Raw genomic sequence first — 24,018 nt, 5'->3', positions numbered from 1 at the left:
ATGCAGAGGTGGGTTCAATATCCACCCCTGATAGATGAACATTCATTACTGCATGTGAAGAGATGTCTACTGACATAAGCTACTGAAGTCATTAAAGAGCTGTAAAGTGTGTCTGAGGTCTACAGCAGGGAGAGTTGTACATTACAGCTTTGTGCCATCTACAGTTGTCTGCAAAACATAAGACACCAGATATGTCTAAAATGTGTCATGGTTCAGATATGGCTGTTTGGAAAACTGAGTTTGTATTATTTATTGTGTTTTCAACCAGACGCACCAACAATCAAGAATATATCTCAAAAACTGTTCCTCTGTTGGGAAGACAAAAACATTAAACTAGAAAAAACAATGAAAATCTGTACCAAATGTTTTACACTGAACGCTCCTTAGTACCCTGCAACCACAATCACTGAAAGATCGAGGCTCCAAACACTGAGAACACAAGGTGATTAATGAAAACAGCTTGTACATTTTATGGCTGAAATTGCACATGACTGCTTATCTAAGGAATACACTAGTAAATGCATCAGCATTGATGTCTCAGTAACAGCAGAGAGTGTGAAATTAATGATTAATGGTGGACCAGTGAGATTATTTTTGGTGTTTCTGACCTGTCAATGATGCCACACATGTCGATCTGCAGGTGGCTGTAATTTCCCAGCAGCCTTTGCTGCACCATAATCAGGTCCACTGGCTGGTTGTCCACGCTGATGAGCTGCATGCAGCCCTGAAAGACGCTGAAGGGATTTTTACAGTCCTGACTGTCATCTTCAGTGGGACAACCTGCCAAGGAAACAGTGAAGATTAAAAAAAGTAAAAGAAGTGTACAATGTGCTATAGGGGTTAAATCTTATTGTGATTTACTTAAGAGTAACAGTGTGTTCTACCAGGCAGAGAGATGAGCAGTGATTTGTGGTGGGTTGTGTAGTTTCAAGTGGTTGGAATAATGCAAATGTAGGCCAAGTCCTGATCAACTGAATATGGGCATTTTTTTTCTAAGTAGCCCATTTAATGTGGGAAAGGAGATAGTGAGTGTGCACAAATCTGTGAGTGTGTATGTGCAGGATGATAAAAAACCTAAGGCGGTTAAAGAACATGCCTGGACTGCAATATTGCTGAGCACAGAGAGGACAAAAGAGATGAGATTTAAGAAAAAGAGGCAGTGAGGAAGCCAGAGGAGAATGAAATGGGAGGAAAAAGACTGGAGCGAGGGGTGAGAGGGAAGAAAACAGGAAGAGAAGGGCAGAAAGAAAGAAGTAGAGAGTACAGACAGAAATCAGAAGAGGAGAAGACATCGGAGAGAGAAAAAGATAAAGCGGACTTATAACTTTAATTATAAAACAGCCTTAAGCTAAATTTAACTCTGTGCACACACAACTGCAGAGATGAGAACTGATGACACGAGCAGTGCTACACAGTACATGAAAATCAACAACTTTCAAATATTAAAACACGGCTTTCAGGGCAATTACGAAGTTCATATAAAACACTGTGAAGACAGAAACAGGCAGTCAGACTACCTGATTATTATATTTACAGCAACTACACTTTAAAAGGTGTTGTCAGAAAAAGTAGCTTATTTGTATATACGAGGTCATAAATCTAATTTCAACAAAATCTAATGTTGAAAAAGTAATAAAAAAAAAAATAAAACAATACAAAATATTTTGATGGCTTAACTATGACAGCCTTGTAAGACACCAGATTCAAAAGAAAAGGGAAATTAATTTAAATTCAGGCATAAAAATGAAGGAATAGGGTAATTCAAATAAATGAGGGAAGTTAAATTAATCACTTAGGTAAATGTGGCTAAAATTAGATAAAATTACACTGAAAATTGAATATAGCTTGACTGCAAAATGTAGCTGAACTAGAACATTAATTACATTTAACAAAACTGCTCATACTGAATTATGCTCTACACAGATTTTCTACTGGTTGAATATCCCACAAATATTTAATCAAAATATCACTGAGACATGTTTTCCCGGCTTGTTTTTTTCTGTTTGCTGTAACAGTCCAGTCATTGGCAACTTCTACTAGTGTTGAGTGATTGGATAAATACAGTACACAGTATATCAGTCATCGTCTGTTGTTTTGCGTCCTCCTCCAAAGGATGAGTGAGCAGAGACCTCCTGCTCCAACTCTCATTCAGCAGCACAGAACACACCCACTGATCTCAAGCACGTATTATTTTAGTATTTTCACATCCAGCTCTGTGAATTAAGGATTTATTCTGACCAAACCAGAGCTGGTGAATGCTGGAACAGTAGAAAGAATTAGGCGTAAGTCTAAAATAGTTTTGGTGAGTTTTATTTTGTTTTTCTGTACAATTTAATTAAGTGTATTTTAAAATGACATAACAAGGCAATTGAGCTCATTTTAATTCAATAAGAGAAGAAACTGAGATTCAGAAGTTGTTGTATGTTGTATTTTTCTGTGTAATAAATAAAACTAGAATTACAGCCAGCTGTGTGTCTCCACCAACCAGTCAAGTGGTAGTTTATAAGTCTGTCCCAACTCATATATTATATGTAGCATAGATTTTTAAATAATTTTAAAAAAGGTAATAAGTGAATAATTTCCAGTGGGAAACATGCTGTCTTCACTCTTTTTACAGAGGAGTATAGAGAACCGAACCGAAGAGAGCTAAGATTATGATGTCACAGTGAAGTTGACCTTTGACCTTTTGGATATAAAACATCACCTCATCATTTTATCCGATTTGACATTTGTGTGACATTTTGTCATAATTAGCATATGAATTCTTAAGTTATGGCTAATAACATGTTTTGTGCGGTCACAGTGACCTTTGATCATCAAAATATAACCAGTTCATCCTGAAGTCTAAGCGGATGTCAGTGCCAAGAATGTGAGATATCGCATTCACAAAACTGAGACAGACAGACAACCTGAAAATATAAGGCGTCTGGACATGGCTGGCATTGAGGCATAAAAGGTGTAAGAAAATGTCCTTTCTTGACAAATCATGGATGAATTTTATTTATTTATTTATTGATTGAACGTAGTGAACGTACATAATGAATTTCATGTGGCGAACTTGCGGCATGCACACAACTCCCAGCCGAAACTCAGTGAGATGACATGTTTCATTCTTACCACCAAAGAAGAGTTGACTTCCTGCTGTGACGGAGAAGCTGGCATGAGCGATGCCCCCTTCTTCTTTATCTACAGTGATGGTCAGACGGCCTCGTCTGGAGGTCAGCTCTACTGAATGCCACTGACCGTCATTCAGAGCAAAACCTGGGAAAACATTTCAGAACTGTATCATATGAGTTTTCGTTTACACAGCCTTAAAGGCTAAAATAAACCCTTTAGGCGCTGATAACAAGAGGTACAAGGTTAGAAATTAAGGGAAAGGGAAAACCCTGAGGCTGTTAGACTGACCTGCACTGAGCTCCAGCAGCGCCTTGCCAGCCTTGTGGACCTGTAGGCGGAGTCTGGCCTCACTTAGGTACAGCCAGACCACGCCCCCTTCCTGAGGGAGGGCAAAAGTGAGCAGAAGCCCCGCCTTGTTCCACGTCCTAAATTCAAACCCCACGGACATGCTCCCTGAGGAGGATGCCATTGCCGCCGGCAACTGGAGGAAGCTCTGGGGGCCAGGGAACGTCACGGCGACGGAAACTGGCTCAGCACAAGAGAAGGTCACATTGCCCTGAGATAGAAACATGCAGAGTGGAGGGAGAGGAGGTGGGACAGAAACTGATTACCAGAAAGATAAAACAACACAAAACATGAATATTAATCAGTTGCAGAGGGCGTGTCGATGTGACCTCTGTCGCAATGATCTCATCAGCAAGTCTCCTTGAGAATAAAAGCCATAAATGAAAACTGAAAAACACCAGTGTCACCCGGCTTAGAGGTATCAAGGGAGGTGGGTATGTATGTGAAAAGTACTATATAGACATTTCCGCTGCGGCCCATTGTTTTGAATAGTGGTAATGACACCAAGTCCATTGCTAAGGCTGCAGCAGTAATATATTACAGTCCCAGCTCTCTGCTGGGAATATCAGTCTGCTATCTTTATAATGCTCCGGAAACACAGATGACATCTAAAAGCCCTTTGTAGAGCTGTTAAAGTGATATATGGAAGTACATTGTGGAGGATGCAGCACCACTGCAAAATATAAAGTAAAAAGTGAGCCATAAAATCCCCCAAAAGCCATTCACCAATGCACCTAAAACCTCACACATGCACACATCATTACAGGCTCTGCTTCATTTTGTTATCATGCCTTTAAGAGTGGCCAAAAGTGGTCTCTATATTAAAATGGACTATAACTTTTTTTAATACTCTATTACCGTGAGAGCTACAGCGCCTCTATTAGATCTTCAGCCATGCATGTGAATCTCTGAACCTTTTTTACAAGAAGTTTTGCTCCTCTGCTCTCTGGTGCTTTACTGTAATGAGAGGCCATTTATTCGAAATGGTTCAGAGTCACTCTCCACTGAGTTCGGTCAACTTATTGTCATTGTAGAAACATCTAAAGGTCCTGATGAAAAAGACAAGGGAGCATTACTGAACTGTCTGCTCTCCTCTGTCCTCATCGCTCACTGTCCTTGTTAAAGGCACTCTGGTATTTTTCAGCTTGGAACCCATTTTCCCATGTTTTTGTGTCTTGGAAACTAAAGGAAAAGAACATGAAAAAGACATGCGCATCTCTGAACCCAGTGGTTTGAGCTCTGGATAACAAAAACACCTGAACAGAGAACAAAATAATCCACACCCCAGAAAAGCTCCCATTCAAGACATTTATTAGTGTGATGTTTTGAGCTCCATGCTCTTCTTCAGACTGTCTGAAGATTTTTCTCTTCTCTTTTTTAGGAAACTAATGATGACAACAATATTTTAGAGAGACATTTTTCAGCCCTTCCATGATTTTTGCAGGAATTTGTGGCTGTGATGCACACTGCAATGTTTTTAAGCATTTTTTCCCAACTAAATTGCAAAAAAGTTTTTTTTTTTCTTTTTTTAAATATAATTCATTACAAACTAAAGGGAACTTGTTCTAGAGAGAATAAAGCTGCACTGAAATAAAAAAAAAAAACACTGAGTCAGTTCACTGAGACATACACATATGTTTGTCTATGATTGGTGGAATTCACTGAAAATATGATGATTGATGAAATTTGCTGCAGTGAAGTTGATTGGACATACTGCAAGGTCATGTGGGTCGACTATTTTAAGAGTAAGATACATTTTGTTTAACCAGAAACAGCTGTTTTATTGCTCCCGCCAAAGCCACCAGACTCCATTCACAGAATCAGTAGTTCTATCGTCATAAAATACACTTCATTCAAACTCATCAGAGACAAAATAAAACTCACCAAAAAGATGTTGGTTCGTCTTTCCACTCTTTCAACAATCACCAGCTCTCGAGGTTTGGTGTAAATAAGCCCTTAACTTACCACGTTATAAGTGAAAGTATGTTTGTGGTCAAACAAAAAGGATCTTACTCTTTAAGAAAACGATCTGTCCTGGTATTGATCCTTTCCATATTGTTGCCAGAAAAAAAAAAACAAAGGAAAACAGGCTCAAGGTTGAAAAATACCAGCTACCCTTTAGGCACTCGCCAGCTTCATTAACCAGCTAGCAGCTCATTAGCAGCAGCGAAAGCATCCAGAAGATTTCCCAGTGGTGCTCTGAGCATGTTTACATGTATGACCACACCTGCGTGTTTCTGTACAGATCCATGCTGTAGATCCTGGCCTGTAGTTACTGATGCATGTGTAGGCATGATTAGCCTTGAAGAGGCTTCACCTGACTTAGTAGGTTGTGTGTCCTTGCGGTGTTTGTTAGCACATCTTGTAATGAGAAAGTCACAAATAACACCAAGTAGAATGTCTTATCAGCTTCTGGTGGGCCAAAAGAGGTTTGTGGAGGGCCAAATTTAGCCTGCAGACTTAATTTTCGGTGGCCCAGCTCCAGCTATTGATGCTGTATTCTCTCTCAGATATAAAAGCTCAGAGCCCAGGGAGTTTCAGGAGCCGAACATCAAAGCTCTGTGCTTTCCCCAAATGATTTACGCGATCTGTCATCATGACACTGGAGGAATAAAAACAACTCTGTGTGTGGTACCACAAAAGATATTTAGGATAGATATTTTCCAGGTATAAACCCTTCTGAGTGGATCTTTCCATTGATCAATACTGTTATAAATCTGAAGATGAGGAGTAATTTTTGCCATTTAGGCTCTGACCTATAAACAAAGTGGAAATAATATATTGGCAAGTGATGATAAGAAGCATTCATCACAAAGAATAGTTCAAATAAGAGCATTTTTCTGTTATGATGATGCTACTATGGAGGGCAGAAGAAAGCCTGAGAAAGAACAGTTAACTTGACAAATTAAAGAAATGGACCTTCAGATGTTTTGCAGTGAATAAAAAGTGTTACGTGTTTGAGTAGCTGTTCCCTGGCCTGAGTAACTCTTTATTAATGTGGGTACTATAGGATATCCAGAATATAAGATAAAATGCAATTTAAAGGGAAATACATTAAAGCTCTAGTAGGCAACATTGTTTTGGAATAATTGAGAAATAACTGCATAAAAACCTCTCAGCATATTGTAAATCAGGTGTTCTGAGAGAGAACTAAACTTCTGCACCACCTGTATGGCTCTGTTTTCAGCATTTAGAGAATCTGGCCCGTGACGGTGGACTTAAACCAATAACAGGTCTTTCAGGACCCCAGTCTGGTGGCAGACTGGTGCATCTGGAGGAAAAAAACACCAGAGACGCTGTGATTCTGGCTACTTCACTGGCAGGAGAGGAACTCAGGGTGTATGTTTCAAACTTTCTGTATTAAAAAAAGGGATTTATTTTCACTTCTGTTTCAACCTTCTGCAGCAACAATGAAGAAATCATGGACTGCCAGATGAGAGCTCGCCATTTGTTTTTGAAACTTCTGAGATGATAAATTGGATTTATTTTTACTCCTGCCTCTCAGCTCCTCTGTAGCAGCGATTCACAAAACAATTATGGAGGTGCTGACCAGCCAGAGGAGAGCTCAGAGTTTGTTTTTTAAATTTTTGGGATTAAAAAGTGGATTTATCTTCATGTTTGTTTGTAAACCTGTGTGCAGCAGTACCATGGAGGAGCCCACCGCGCTGTTTACAGGGTGAGTGAGTGACACAGTTACAGACATTGTGCTTTTGTACTGACATTTTTGGCCGTGTGAGTCAAACTGTGTTGCAGCTGAGTTGCATTTTCATGACCGCTTATATCACGGCGAGCCTCCAATAAGTGAGTGTTGTGATACTGAGCTTGTGTGTGCAGAAGAGCAGAGAGAAAAGCATTTTTAAAAGTCTCTTTATGTTTGACTCTGTGTCTTCATGCTGAATCTTTCTGTTTTTAAATGTAGTTTATCTCCTCTGTTGGTGTTTTTTACTGTCAGGTGTCTATTTTATGACACACAGTTCATGTCTGTCTGCCTGTGCTCGCCCACGATAGCCTCATTAACTGTTGCTTCCACTGATGAAGGGCGTGCTGCTCATCTAGCGGGAGGGTTCAGCACACAGAAAACGAAACCTAACTCAGATAAGACTCAAAAATCAACTGTTTTCAGGCTTTCTACATACTGCAGCTCTAATATAGGATGCACGCTGTACTAGGCATTCAGTCAAGTCAAAGTTGTTTTTATTGATTTTTGAGCATTACGTTAGATTAGCTTTTATTGATTCCCTTAGGAGAAATTTGTCTTGGACATTCGAGAGAATACAGCCAACATAGCTGCATGCATGTATAGGTTTTGTAGCTGTATCAGAGTTTGAGGGACAGGTTACAAATGTAATGCCATAGCGAATAATAGATTCAGTGGCTACGCTGTACAACAATAAGAAAGTCATTTTATTTACTCCATGGACCTTAAGCCTTTGCAGAAAACACATACTCCACTTGATGTAAGTGAGAATCAAATAGAAAAAGGGTCAGAATAACTCAAAAACTAATAGACACACAGCTGTGACACATTATCCTTTTATTCCTTTTAGTAAATTGTTGAATTGGGTTAAAGTGTTCGCAAACAGTTACCTATTTACAAACCAGAAAACAAAGCGTCCCTTAAGCATTCATTTGGAATGATAATTTGGCAATCTGAATAATACAAGTATAATATTCAAGGCCTTCTGATACTGCCACATGGTTACCACTGAGTTCACCAATTTGTACTCCATCAACTTCTGACAGGAAATATCTAGCTCTTGTTTTACTACTGTATACATATTTACATTTACCTCCTCATTTGGTCTGGCAAAATCTGCAAGGTGGTACCAGTCGTGTTTAGCTATTTACCCTCACCGCTAAGTAAGTGGATGTTCGTGGTAAAATGTACTTACCACTGCAGTAACTTGGCGGTCATTGGTTTTAGCTAATTCTATCAGGTTGAGGCCATTGTACAGCAGGTTTTCCAGGCAGCCGTGAAAACTCCTCTTTGGTTTCTGAGAGCCGAGGTCCTGGACTGCCCCTACACTCAGCTGTATGGGAACGACAACACACACAACATGGCAAAAATAAAATGTATTTCTTTTGTAAGCATATACGCATGTGTGTCTGTACTTACAATATGTTTACGAGGCATGATTCTGTGCTGCTCTGACCTGCTTGATGTCCCAGTGGCTGAACTCTGCAGGGATCTGAACCCTCTCAGTGTGTTTGTCCACAGTGAGGTTGAGGTGAGAACCGCGCCGCTCCACCGCCAAATGGTGCCAGTGCTGATCATCTAACAGGCTGCCGAGAGAGGCGAGACGCTGGGGTTCAGAGGATGAAGCCCTACCTGGAAGAGACGATGAGGAGGAGGAGGAGGGGAGGGAAAGGCGGTGGGGTTGATGAGGAATGACGAAGAGGAGAAAAGAATGGGTGAGAACAGGTAGGTGGCAAAGACAAGAAGGCAGAGGAGGAAGATGGAGGATGAAGAGGTGGACAGAGAAGGTGAGGATAAGAGAAGGTACAGATGTCAGTGGATGAAAAAAGCAAGTGGGAGGGGAAGAAACAGGAGGTAGGAGAGGATAAAGGAAACAGAGACAATCAGACATTTAGTAAAAACTAATCACACAGTCAGAAATGGAAATTACAGAAACAGTCTTTAACTCAACACTTCAGCACTATTTAATTTGCAAAGTCTGAACTCCACATTAAATAAGAGGGAAAAAAACTTCTGTATGAAACAAGACCAAATAAAATGAAACTTTATTGTTTTTCTTTTTCTTTCATTGCTATCAAGTCTTTTGTTCTGTTTATTTAATATGTATGTTTGTTTCTATTAGGCATAACAACAGGCAATCTATTTTCTTTTTAGTTTTGTAGTCAGCTTGTTTGTTTTCTCCTTTTCTATCTTGAGCTACCTGTCCTGACAGTCTGTTGTTTGTTATCCGACCCGTTAGTTTGTCGTCTTCTCATTATCTGACCTGCACGTCTGCTTCTTTCTGACAATCTGACCTGGTGTCAGGGGAATGCAAGCCCGCTGACAGCTACAACGCACCAGCCTCCATATATGTGTCTAAATATTTCACTTTTGTCTCAGCATCCCACAGAGAGGTGCACACTGAGGTCAGCCTCTCTCATCTCATTAGGGACTACAGGATATCTGCATACTCGCACTGAGAGCTGAAGCCAAATATGTGATAACGCCAAACTTGGAAAAACTGCAGAGGAAACAAAGAGAGACATCATTAATGATAGATGAGCACCAGCCGGGTCTAAATAAGTGGATCCATCCCCCCAAAGTACTTGGAGAGAAACTTTGTATTTCTGCTGAGAGAAGGAGCGGAAAGAGCTGAATACAGTTGGCCATTAAAAATGTATTAGATGTTCTTTAGGGAAAGACAAGTCCAGCTTCAGAAAGAACCAGAAACTGTTTGGAAAATGATGGACAAATGTTTTTTTTTTTTTGACATTTCAGCCCATTTCATGAGTTGATATATTTGACTGCAGTGAAAGAAAACAACCTTCTTGGAGTTAGAAAGTTTGGATGTGGACACAAAGGAAGTCTGTCCTGTCAACACAGTTACTGCAATGAGTTATTTGATTACAGTCTGGACGAGTGGAAAAGAGACAGGGAAATCAATATGAGAGGACAGATGGCAGGACTTAAAAACAAATTAGATGTATTTAATGTCATTGATTAATGGAACAATTATTATGTTGTAGGAGGTAGAGAGGAGAGGAGGAGGACCTGATGATGGAGTGTTTCATTGGATGGATGATTTGATTACTGTGTGGATGACTAGAAAAAGAGAGCAGGGATCAATATAAGAGATCAAAGGACAAACAAATAGAAAATTCCTCTACTGACATTAATATATACAGTAGAACCATCTCTTCATTTTTCTGTCTTCATTTTCTTTCTCGCTCCATCTCTTTTTGGCAGTGAGATCATTGTCAGACAGGAGGAAACCTTTTCAGTTTAGTATCATCAGAGATTGTCAGACTTTTTCATTGTCGATGCTCTTTGTTAGATGTAGTTAGTTACAGGAACCATGTGGAATTTTCCAAAAAAAACCTTGTTAATAATGACACTGATGGCCAGTAAGTGAAATGCCGAACCTAAGTTACTAATGTGGTTGACACATGCACATGATTGACCCGCATCACGTTGATAGATGAGGCAAGTAAACTTATGTTAGTAAGTTAGTAAACTTAAGTTACGTTACACATAATAGCATTACAAAGCAATGAAGACATGTAAATTGCGTCACATAGTACATTTAATTAGTTAGTTAATTAGTTATATATACTTTTTTAATTCGTAAAGCTCATCCTACTTTGTGCACAGTTACTTTGCCAAATACTGACAGTTTTAGCTTTCAAAAACTAGTTTACTTGCTTTTATATTTAATTTACAGTCTTCAGAGAATTCTGTCTTATTAGCTTTTCCAGTGGCTCAAATTCGATTTCAACTGGTGTAGCTATGAGAATTTTTTTTTAAAAGCATTACTGTTTTTATTATATTTTTTTAATTGTATAACATAACCACTTCACTTGACATTTATGTTGACTCTGCACTCTAATTAGCTGTCACTGCTGCCTATATTATCAAAATGTTCATTATTTTTGATGCCTCAGACACAGGTGAGAGCTGCACCACAGATTTGACTATGAAAAAATAATCCAAATCTCTTTTGTGAGAAAATGAGCCCATTAAAGTAATAGACAACTTAACTCTCACCTCACATTGGGAGATGATACCTCATTAGAAATATCAGGAAACTATATTAAATATTGCATTAATGAGGTGACTTGCTGCTTCTTAAAACCCCTCTAGACTTGTGAACAACTAATTAAACTAGCTGTTAAATATAAAAACTGATTCTGCAGCTGTGAGGCTTATTTGTCACCTCGAATACAGAACATTCAAGACCTGGGTTTTAGGAAACTTTTAAATTTTGCAAAGAGTGGCAAATTCTTTTCTGAATATCGGGAACAAAGACAGAGGAGCAAAGTAAGTTGTGCATTAGGCCAACTCCAAAATTACACCTGTCTCAAGCAAACTCATCCGTGACATTGCTAAACAACGAGAGAAGAAAAAAAGCTTACTTTATCATGACTTGAACCTTTTTTATGAATAAAATTCAATTGAAATTAAATGTATAGCTCATGTAAAGCTTTGGATAAAATCTAAAGCTTTTAAAGCTGCTAATGGTGGCAGCATTTCCCCCTCATGTTGAAGGGGATCAGACTGGATGTGCTTGTATCAACAACATAGTCTGAGCTGAACTCTGTATTACTTTATCATTCTACACATGTCCTCAAGACACTATCACCGTATTGTATCTTGTCTGCTATTCTATTACAGCTGCTCAGAATCTGATTATAAAGAAAGACTCTGACGGCTCTTTTCAGAAACAGGCTGGTATAATTATTTCAGCAATTCACTCCCATAAAGCACAATGTCTCACATAATCAGCCCGAATCAGTAGTTCTGTAACGATCCACAACTTGAGGTGCACAGTAAGAGGTTTGGAGGATTACTGCTGTGTCAGAAGTTTTCTTGTTTAATCCTTCCACTGAGTTTAGACAGGTGAAATGATGCAGTTTTTATGATACCATCGTCCACTTCTCCATTGTTTGAATCTAGAGAGTCAATTCTGCATCATAAGCTAAACTGTACAAACAAGATGACAGAATGATGTAAGGTCCAATTTGCAGGAGTTACAGTATCTTTGTCTGTGCCAAGCATATAAGAAATGATTACACAGAATCACTGTGTACTTCAAGGTGAAAATACTGGGAGCATACTCCTGACTTGGAAGATGTAAACTTCACATACAAGTTGCAATATTAAGCCAAACAATGTCACAGGGAATTCACAACCTGCATCAGCCGCCAAGTATGTGGTTTCTCTAGTTTCCCAAGCTGAAGCAAGTTTTCCAGAAGGTTTAAGCCGGGCTTTTCTTAAACTGCATTTTAAATTGGTCCTTCAAATTACTATGATTTCATTCTGTTTTTGTAGGGTGATTTGATACGTGGTGAGGAATTTCCTGACAGGTTCAACGCAGTGCAGCAAAGTAAGTGAGTGTAACTTACAAAATATGTGCTACTTTACAGCTGTGAGCTAACCGCTGTTTCCTTAGCACACATTCTTAAACAGTGGTGGACAGTAGTGAAGTACATTTACTTGAGTACTGTACTTAAGTACATTTTTTTGAGTATCTGTACTTTACTTGATTATTTGTTTTTTTGGAAACTTCTGACTTTCACTCCACTACATTTCAAAGACAAATACTGTACTTTTGACTCCACTACATTTGTAGGAAGGTTGTTGTTATTTTTCGACTGATCTTTGAAGTCAGCTGTTGGTGTTTTTTCTTTTCTAAAATGCAATTGGTCACATGCTGTGTTCCTCACAGAAGGAAACCAATCACAGTAGCTCCTCCAAGATGTTATTATAATTATTCATTATTCCAGGTAGCTTTTAAAGTTGGATCGTTTTTATTGGGGTGAAAAATACCACATAATTCATGTATATACTGCCTCTGAAGACAGAAAGAAATCTCAGTTATTTAACAGACTTGGAGAACTCCTTACAGTTGGCTTCAATCTAATGTTATGATGTGATTTTAATACAGTTACATCAGAAAATGACGAGAGCTGTCCTTTTTGTTTTTGATTGTATTTCTATGCTAAATGTTTTATAGGTGTTTCTATAGGCTTTGTGTAGCAGAGTGGTTCTACAAGCATCAGTGCATCATTAGATGGTTTCAGAGAGTTACAGGCTTCTGTAAATGCATCATGAAAACAATACAGCATGTATTGATATTAGAAAATGTACTTTGTAATTTGTACTTTTGAATACTTAAGTATTTTTGAAAACATTTACTTTTCAATACTTAAGTATTTTTAAAAGCAAGAACCCTAGTACTTTAACTGAAGTAAAATTTTGACTGAGCAACTTTCACTTGTAGTTGAGTAATATTTGACCAGGAGTATCTATACTTTGACTCAAGTACTGGGGTTGAGTACTTTGTCCACCACTGCTGAAGAGTAGCTTCTTCCCTCAGGCCATTAGACTGCTCAGTTCATTGTCAGCACTCCACCTTATAAATTAGTTTATTCTGTATTTCTATTTATCTCTATGGTCAATTCCAGTCTTTCAATCAAAGAGGGAACTACATCAAAATTTCATTTTACTTGTCATAAATGATAAATAAATCATCTTGTATCTTTGTGTCATGATCTGAGAGAAGAATCCAAATTACCAAATCTACCAATTTTTCTTTCACCAATTGTGCGACTTGACATGAGTCTTCAAACGTCATTGAGAAATTGATACAAGCACCAGTACAAAGGCTTAGCTGCAACATTTGTTTACAAGTATAAAATCACTAGTTGATGTATGAATATCACATCATGTTCGGTGGCTATGCCTCAGGAGGTAGAGTGGATCATCTAGTGATCACAGTGTTGGCAGTTCAACCTCCACCTCCTCCTATCCTCTTGTCAGACTATCCTTGGGCAAGACACAGAACTCGTTGTAGCTCCCCCGCCGCTGGGAATGCACAAGCATCGCAATGTATGCCAATGTATGCCTATGCCAAATCAAATATATGCGGATCATAAACATGAGATTCCTATGTTGGGTTGGCTGGAGCCCAGTTTGTCATGAAAGGGAAAAGAAGAAAAGAAAAAGAATAGGAAGAAATGTGAATATCATTAGCCTAAACCTAACCCTGAAATATGTAAAACAAAAGCGCTCTACTTTAAAAGTTTTGGTGTACAAAATATCAACATGAGAAACAGTGTCAAAACTCTCAACTGAAAAGACTGAGCAAGGCACAAAATGTGACAAGAAAAGAAAATCTTTGATATGGAGAGCACGAGTAGAGTATTGTATTAAATTATAAACTGAAGTGAACTGAATTTTTGCATTGATGACAAGAAGACAAATACATGTACGATCAAGTTTGTAATTTTTAGTGTTTTGTTTTCAATGTTATCCAAGATGGAGTTACAGTTTCTGTGCAGGGCTGTTACTCAGAGTTGCCTCATAAAGCGAGCTGCATCTGCTGCAGAGTTCAGGCCAGCGTTAGTGTTAACAGAGCAGAGCGGATCAAGAGTGAGCTCAGCAGATGACCCAAATTACACAATCTGTAACATACAATACTGATGCAGAAAGAGAGAGCGAGGGAGAGTTAAATTAAATATTATGAGACAGAAAGTTGAAGGATACTGAACTGAGAAAGGTTTGTAGCTACTTGGAAACATGAAAAGAAAAAATGGACAAAAGTATAGGTCAAGGCAAAAGACAGAGATTCATAACAATGAAAGAGGAAGAAAACAGAAAAGATGGTTGGTGGGTAATATTAAAAGTGTGTGTGTTTCCGGGACAGAGATACAAAAAGAAAGCTTAGAGAACACAGCTGAGTCTAGCTGAAAAAGGCAAATTGCCTCATCTGATGCGGAAGAATACAGCAATGGGACATCTGCGGAGACAAACCGAGACAAACAACAGTAATTACAACAGAAAAGGAGGACAACAAAAGTCACATGATGAAACACAGATGATTAGAATGGGACAGAAACAAGAAAAAAGGGAAAGAAGAGGAGAAGAAGAAGAGAGGCTCTTTTCAATCATTTCAATGGACGGTTTTAATTTCCTCTCACTGAGCTGCATTCGATCTTTACAGTGACACAGTCTTTAGTTTAGACCTGCTGTTCTATAAGATGGCGCACAATCTGTTTAAGGGGGAACAGACTTCACTGAAATCACCGGTGATTTATGTGTTATAGTGGAACTGTTTTTCTTGAAGGTGACACAGTCTGTCAGCTGATCCAGATGTTGCCAAGATGTATGGGTCCTTTGTAAAGGTTATGCAGCGATTCTTTACATACATTCATGGGGGGTTCATGAGACAATGGCCGACTGAATCACAGAGCTCCCACTTCTGACCTTCAGGTATGAGCTCAAGGGCATCATCACATAAACACAAATACAGGGGAGGCAAATGACACACACGTCTTTGCTCTCTCAAAATTGGAGGAAGAACTCGATATAAAGAAAGGATGCAAATTCACGCCTGTGTGACCAGGCCTAAAAGTGGTCTTTTCCAGCCTGAAGTTCACTCACGTCAATACAACATGGCAACAAAATCTGGTGGGCAGTCTCTCGCCCCTCTCCAACTCAGTCTTGGCCAAATTGAGATTAAGCAGACAGCCACGGCTGAGCAGCTACATGACACAGAGAACTGAAGAACACCAACAACATAGGAAATCTGAATCTGAAATCTCCGCCCCAAAGAGGGAATGTCCCTGACTGGTGACCATCAAGCTCCACAATTGTCAAGATAAGCTGAGAAAAATTTACAACCTGGAACAAGGGGGATCTCACATTTTCATTGACTCGTATCTATCCAGTGCTGCTCAACAGAAGCAACAGTCATTAATGAAGTTGTCCAAAAACAAGGAAATTAGATTCATGACGTGGTTTCCAGCAAGGCTTGTCATGCAAGACAACAGAACAGAGCGCAGATTTGAGAACACACAGGAAGCAAGCATTTTTTTTTTAACCTTTTTCTTTTACCTTTGTTACTGATGAGCTGTACAAACAAAACAATTGAGACAAAAATGTTTGAACTCCCAGTTTCATGTTCTTTTATTACACAGCTTTGTGGAGTACTTAATTCTGATACTATTACTACTACTTAACTCTGATAGTTACATCATTCTGTGGTCTGTTTTTTCTGAATAGCAGACGACTGACATGAATAACATAGATCCTGGAGGACTTAGTGGAAGCAATAAAATCTTTTTTAAATCAATTAAATCATTTCAAATCAATATTTTGTGTAAGATTATTGATTAGTAGCCACATAATAAACAGGACGATATGTTGAGCAGGCCAGTATGGTGAAATAACAACTCTGTATCAGCCTGTCAGCCATTATTTTGCCATAATACCCACTCACTGTACATTATCCCCGTCTTAGATGAACTCTAAACTGTTTAAGGGACAATAAAATGTCTAACTTTTTTTTTTAAAAAACATGACTTTCTTGACGATATCATGTATTCTTAAGATGAAGTAATTTCACAATTTTATATTCTGTGGGAGAAGAAAGAGAAGTGACAGAAGAAAGTGTGCAGAAGGTGGAAAAAAGGTAAGAGAGATGTATAAGAGAAGAATGGATGAAGGAGGGTGAGGATACTGGGATGAAGAGCATTTGTGAGAAATATATATCAAAGACATTGACAGAAGGAAAGATAAAAAGGAAGAGGGAGGTGGCGGGGAAAAACTTTTGGGAGATGTGAATGGAGAGAGGACACAAAGAGGGATGGAGAACGTATTTCAGCAGCCAGATGGGGTTCCTGAGGAGAGGCGAGCCATATGGTGATGATTCAGCATGGCAGCCTGACAACCTCTGGTTTAACCCCGTCCACGCGGACACACACTCTCATACACACACACACACCCTCCGTACAGACTGTAAGCCATGCATCAAGTCCTGCAGAGTCCAGCCCTAACACATGCTACAGTAAACGGGAACCATCCATCATGGCTGTAACTAGACAGAGACGCAGCAGCAGAGTGTGAGCCAAGATTTAAACCAATCAGGCGGCAGTGTGCGTGTCGTACATCTCACCCAACCACAGCCAATCTGAAGTTACTTCAGATTAGATTATACTGTCCTCCACTTTACACACATTCTGTACCAATACGACAAAATACTTCACAAGGAGCAAAATGTCTCTTGGAAATCAGACAGAAATAGTGTAAATATTAAGCAGTAGTAAATATCTACAGGGTGATACAGAAGGATCTGTCATGTTCCTTGAGATGCATTTACTGAACCTGACAAATGGCTATTTTAAAGATGCCAAAGTACTTCAGAGTAGTCACGAATCCAACAATCTAACATTACGTTCTTCATCTATTTTGTCTGTTACAGGGCATTTTTGAACATTTTAGCTAATTTCTCATGGTCTTCTGAATGAATAATGACTACAGGTTTTCAGTCATCAAATATTTTAAACTAGTGTGAAAAATCATCTTGGAACACAGAGCCTTCAACAGGTACCAAATGTAGAAATGCTGTTACATTTTATTATTTTATGCATTACAAATGTATATTGTATTCTTGTTAGTTTGCTGACAAATTTGGAATATGTATGGAGCCTGTTGCTGTGTCTCTTTATTTTATTTTTTTTAAGTGTTTTGTGTTATACTCTACTATACTGTATTAATATGTATGAGAGGCTGTCAGTACTTATCTGTTAGTGTCTTTCAGTACCTTGTCTGAGCAGCAGCTGTAGCTTTCCTCTCTCTAACTCCAGACTGAGGCTCAGTCGTCCATCTCCCTCTGTGTGTAGCAGTGTCCCAGAATTCTTCAGGGTTTTAAACTTCAGGGAGATGACATCTCTAGACGTCTGCCTTAACCCAGGACTCAGCCTGTACATCAGACTGCCGCCGCCGCCGTCCAGACTCACAACATCAGAGGCTGAAAGACAAAACAGAGACAGAGGAGTCAAGACTTTGTGGTCAAATACCAGTGAAACATCCAAACCAGTGCACAGGTACATAAACTACCTCGAGTTTAGAACTCAAGTTTGTCCCTTAATCTAAATGCCAAACTGGACAAGAGATGAGAATATTGTTATTCTTAAAGAACATGGAAATTCAAAGCACTTAATCCAAAGTAAATGTAAATGTAATTAATATGCACAAGCAGGAGATATGGCAAGAAGGACGCTAACTGACAAAATCAATACAAGAAATCTGAAACAAACTGTAGTTAAAGTGATGAAGGAAAATGAAAATTTTAATGTGACAGCAAGAAAGAAGACAGTCAAACATCGACTGGTGAATTTCAATAAAACAATGCAGTTAGCATTAATTTATGAGACAGACATTATGTTAAAGTTTGGCTAGCTAGTTGCTAATGCTTAAATCTATACTCTCTCACAAATTGCACATCGCTGAAAAATGCATCTTGGTATCTCCTCCTCTTCAGCCATTGTCTTATGTTCCACAGATTATTTCACTTTCACTGTTATGGGTCCCTTAAAAATTTCTGAGGAAAATGGTCGCCAAGGACCTTCTAGCAACGCATAAGGGTGCACTTTAGTAGTTTAAGGCAACCACTTAGAGATTGAAGGGTTTTCCCTTTACAACACCCTAAAGAAATTCTGATTTTATGCAACTCATTTTTCCTGAGGAATCTTTAAAATAAATTCTAAGGGAAACCTAAGCCTAAAGGGCCATCTACACCAAAAACGATAACTATACCTATGAATGCATTGAGTTAGAATGATTTTTTAAATCATATATATTTATACTTATCGTTCTTGCTGAAGACAGCCCTTAAGTGGCTTTATGTAACTGAATCTTAACCAAAACCAATTGTATAACCACGACCACATCTCCCTTGATCACATACCAATCAACAAATGTATGTGCTGTATGTGTTTCTGATTGAGGGTTAAATGGTCAAGGTCCTTAAATAATGTCTCCACAATAACCACACCTACACCTGGATAGAAACTCTGCCTGTTGCTGTGATATTGTTGCTGCAGCGGACAGTACGACAGACAGCGAGGGCTGAATCTGTATTCTGTTTGTCACTTTTCATTGAGAAATTTCACCTTAGCGTCTCTCTTCGTCGCTGGGGATTTGGGCTGAGGTGAAGGTAGGTGAGGTGAGGTGAGGTTAGCTAAGGTGAGGTAAACTGTGTTTGCTGAGTGTGGGGTGTCTAAGCTATGAAAAATAAACTGCAAATACTGAATAGTTTAAAAAAAGAGCTGCAGCTGAGTTCAGTATCAGTTTCAGCCATACAACTAATGTCTCTGACTGAATGTTTTTTAATGAACTTGGCACAACTCTTTGACTCCTGAGCACGAAGACTCACACACAGTCGCACAACCACTTTGCTTGCAGTAATGTTCTTATTGGATTGTACAATATATTTCCTGCTGATTACACAGCAGTGAGAGGAAGCTCTGAGTCACCCCCTGTGTGTAAAGCTGACAACATGATTTTCAGGCTCCTCTACTGATCTAAATACTATCAAGCCAGTCTAATTAAGTCCTAGATTACATAACGTCTGACAATAATGTGTTTTTAATTATCCCTGTAGGCATCCCAAGAATAGATTGGTGTTTATTTAGGATTTATGAATTGGGGAAGAAATGGTTTCGCTCTGCCCGACAGTCAGGGAAACATCATGTCAGTTACATGAACTGGATGTGTCTTTACTTTGTGGTCAGTTCAGCAATTGACAAGTTCTTAACCTGTCACTGTTTTTAATTTTGTTCAAAAGGCGGATGCCCTTCTAGCTTTGTAATTAACAGACTCTCAATTTAAACCTACATTAACCACTAGAGGCAGTGAAAACAAGCTGAAGACAAAATAATTAATAAGGGTGTAACGATTCATCAATCTGGATGCAAACTGAAAACACTGATCCATGTCATCATCTTCAAGACACACCTTTATTTTGAAATCCCCGTGGCCAGATCCAGTCCACTAACATGTTGCTCTCACTATGGCGATGCATGCGGTCTTTGATTCAACCATGGCTTTCTGTCAGGAGATGCAGTGACTTAAACCAGCAGTGTGTGAGAAAAATGATAAATTATACACGTAATTTGTTACGCTACGAGTTGACTAGCTGCTAGGTTAAATTATGCAATGTAAAATGCCAAAGGTGTCAAAAAAGCTATTAATGGTGACTAGTCAAAAGCAACTGCTTTGTCTATGAATCTTGATGGTTATAAGTGAGCTGAACTGTGTCATTCAAGTCATGGTATTTGTAGCAAAGGTTGTCGTAGGCAGCTGGACTTGGTAGAGTTCTTGAAGACGTTTCTCATCTCATCTAAGAAGCTTCGTCAGTTCTGAAGAAGAAGTCCAGTTGCCTATGACAACCTTTGCTAAGACTGAGCTGAATTGTATATTTTTTTGTTATTATGCCATGTTTTATGTGTGTTAGCAGTGGTGTAATGTCCTGTGGTGTATTTTTACAGTTTGTATCACAGATACTGGCGCTGATTTCCACCATTTTTTATACATTTGATTGATTAAGTGTGATCACCAGTGACTACTGGGGCAACCTTGATGTTCGTTTTTGGTTTTATTTGTCTGAAACCTCTTTTCAATGATAACTGTCGACACACATGATGAATTATTCCGTTGTGGTGCCTCAATGACAGACCACCCACAATGCCCCTTTCACACTGTGATAAACTGTTTGCTACTAACCGCTACATTTCAGCTCCTTTCAGTATATTGCATTTGTTTTTCAGAGGAGGATTCTGCTGTGCATGCTACATTAGTTTACCACCAGGAAAACCAAGAGTCTTCTCTGCCATCCGTCACACCGGCTGATAAACATATTACACAAATCTATCTGCTATGTCCTTAAATAACTTGAATAAACTTGAATATTCCTGAACGACTGCAGGCTATTTATTAAAATCCATTTTTTAAATGTTCCTCATAATCCATCTTGTTCCAGAGGGGACAGTAGCAAACACAGTTCTAAGGGACACAAAATGTTTTTATCATAAATCATCTTTACACTTGGTGAATTAATCTAATGAATTAGTGCCGGGTGGTTTGAGTGTTACCTTTCCTCTGTATGCTTGGGTCTGGACCTCTAAATGCATATATTTAGAGTGTTTTGAGTTTTTGAATACTGGGCTGTGGGTACTGAGTGGAAGCAAAGCAATATTCTTCATCATCATCCTAAAATATTAAGCTGCAGGCTACCTAAAGTTGATAACCTCTGAAAATCTGAAAGAGATCCTCTATTTAACTTAGATCAGTAAGCTTTTTCAGTGACATCACCTCATGGAACAGTTTGCCAATACTAATCCAAGGCTGTGACACATTGTTCATTGAAAATTAATTTCAAATCATGGTTGAAAGGCAATCAAGTATGTGACTATACTCTGTAACTTACTCATATGGCCTGAAGCGTGCTTTGTTTTATGTTGTGTTGTCCTTATTTTAAGCACTTCAAGCTCTTGTGTTGTGTGTTCTGCACTTAATAGCAACACTTAAAGTGTTCTTGTGTGCTCTGCTACTAGATGACATACAGAATATGTATTCCACAGAACATGAAATAATGGTGTACAGGATGCTGCTGGGATGTAGCAGGGTTTCATTTTGGGGTTTAATAAATTGCATGGTATCAGTACCATCATCTTTGGCTGTAAGGTCGATACCGATTATGGTAACACCATCAAAACTAGGGATGCACCGATATCGATACCAGCATCGGGTATCAGTCCGATACTGTCCTCAAGTACTCATACTTGTACTCATAAAACTACTCCAATACCCAACACCTGATACCACGTCATGAAAAGTAACCGGTCGAAACAAAGAAAACATCTAAAGATCCAATAAGATGCAGAGTTCAAGGCGTTTGCTGATGCTTACCCTCTCTTTTCAACGAGGGACTCACTGTCCTTAACATCATCCACCGATGACCTCAGCGACTTTGGAAACTGTCCTTAAAATTCCATATAAGTCCATGTAAAACTGAAATAAACACAGAGTGCACCTGCAGACCGCAGCCAGCCGCTGTCCAGTAAGTCCCGGTGGGCAAATTAATCCGAAGATGAAGAAAAAACACTGCCGCCACCAGTCTGTAAACCTCTTTTCTTCATAATAAGCTGCTACAACTTCTCTTTGTGTACATATTCTTCACCAAAACGGCCTGACAGCACAGGACACGCAACTTCACTCTTTGAGGTTCACGGCAATGTACACAAAACTGTTGCATACCTGTCCCCCCCTAAACAATGGCAGGTAGCAACTAATTAGCTCTTAGACAAGAGGGACATGAAGAAGACACTTAAATACTACACTAAATTAAAATACTAGCTAAAGTGCTGTAATTTATAATGAAATAATTATCATATATAACACCATTTATAATAGTAAACTTAATTCTGCAAGAATAATGTTGTGAAATTATTATACTGAAATATACACAGCAAACTGCACAGCTTAATAAATCAAAATCAGTAAAGTAATTTACTACAAATAACCTAAAAATGTCATGTGTATAGTTAACTATGGTTACACTTGTACCAGGAAACAGCAACAATGATTTGTTACATTTGGAAAGTGACCATCTTATGAAAATAAAACATGTTTTAAAAGTTACTGCAAGAATTTTAACGGCATTATTAAGTAGTTGTATCGGTACTCTGTATCAGCAAGTACCCAAATGTAAGTACTTGTACTTGTTCTGAAAAAAAGTGGTATCGGTGCAGCCCATTTCAGAGTTGTTGGCTGAGGTGTGGAGTGAATATTTTCCCATCCAACTATGTGTTGGTTTATTTTGACCAAACCAGAGTTTGTGATTTTTGCAACAGTGGAAAAATGAACCAAGACATTTCTGGTAAGTTTCATTTTGTTTCTGTCCTGTTTTGAATTTATTGTGTTTCGCAATGAACTGTGACATAAAATGATTGCTGGGCCAACACGCCCATTTGTTTGGTGTGCAACGCTGGTGCTCTAGTGTGACATATGTGCATAGAACCTGTTACAACAGCATGTTAGCATTGTCATAATGAACATCTTAGCATGCTGACATTATCAAGGCATAACTGTGTTGGCATGATTATGAACTGTTATTGTTGATAGAACAGCAACAGTGAGTGGAGTGGTACTTAAAATTCGTGATAGGGCAAAAAGCTGCAAAAAGGAAGATCACTTGACTTTTAAGATAACTTGACAGTGGAAACCTGTTCATTTGTATTGGTGACAAGTGAAATTACTATATGTCACCTCTTTGGTATATTTCTTCTTTCCAAAGAATCAAAACAAGACACTTTTTTTTTTTCTAATATTTAAAGCGTCCTGGGCGATACTTGACAACCAGTCAGATAAAAAGAGAAACCAGAAAGAATACAGATACAAACAGCTGAGGAAAGAACCCCAAACACAGACAGTCCATACGGAAATCCTGTTTGTATATTATTATTTACTGTTTGATAAAAGTATTTGAGTGTATATGTAAATGTGTGCATGTGTTTTTGATATTCATGAGTATGTTGTGTTTCTGTGAGGGAGGATATAGTGAACAAACAGCTGTGAAGACAAATCAACGCAGAGACACCACAGGGAATTAATGCTGAAAGGACAAAATACTGCAAACACCTGCTTCCTCAACTGAGTCGTGCTCATCTGAGAAAATGAAGCTACAGATTGTATTTAAGGGGTAAGTAAGAAGAGCTGATATATATATTTTTTTTTGAAAAGCAGAATTAACTTATCTGATGTTTATTGGCTCAATAAGAAAGCTGATTGTTGCCATGATGAAGCCATAGTGGTGAAAAAAACTGCAGTGTAACTTATAAAAACACAGCATGTGGAAAAAAAATGAACAAAACACCACAATGCTTTATTTAGTTCTTTGTGTTGATGCCAGGACTGATACTGCCATTATGTTGTGTGATTAACAAAAAGGGAACAAAGGAAACTATCAACACAATATGTTTTTTTGTGATGAATGTTGTTTTCATTGTTAATAACAAAGGGGAGGAATGTGAATCAAC

The 24,018-nt window shown here is 38.6% G+C and overlaps 1 protein-coding gene across 1 annotated transcript in view; it reads right to left on the bottom strand.

Annotated features, from left to right (window-relative positions):
• The window catches only part of LOC146318045 (contactin-associated protein-like 4), a 136,805-nt gene that overhangs the window by 55,895 nt on the left and 56,892 nt on the right, over positions 1-24,018 (bottom strand). The window contains exons 5-10 of the mRNA XM_084732150.1: positions 17,742-17,948; positions 8,616-8,791; positions 8,355-8,492; positions 3,406-3,673; positions 3,118-3,261; positions 609-780 (exon numbers count right to left, since the gene is read on the bottom strand). Of these exons, the coding sequence (XP_084588276.1) occupies positions 609-780; positions 3,118-3,261; positions 3,406-3,673; positions 8,355-8,492; positions 8,616-8,791; positions 17,742-17,948 (1,105 nt within the window). The remainder of the gene's footprint in view (positions 1-608; positions 781-3,117; positions 3,262-3,405; positions 3,674-8,354; positions 8,493-8,615; positions 8,792-17,741; positions 17,949-24,018) is intronic.

Source organism: Lutjanus erythropterus, chromosome 12, assembly GCF_056507025.1.
Source record: "Lutjanus erythropterus isolate fLutEry1 chromosome 12, fLutEry1.hap2, whole genome shotgun sequence".
Classification (NCBI taxonomy): Eukaryota; Metazoa; Chordata; class Actinopteri; order Lutjaniformes; family Lutjanidae; genus Lutjanus; species Lutjanus erythropterus.
The sequence above is the reverse complement of the archived record's forward strand: the minus strand, read 5'-3'. Positions and strand labels throughout refer to the sequence as shown.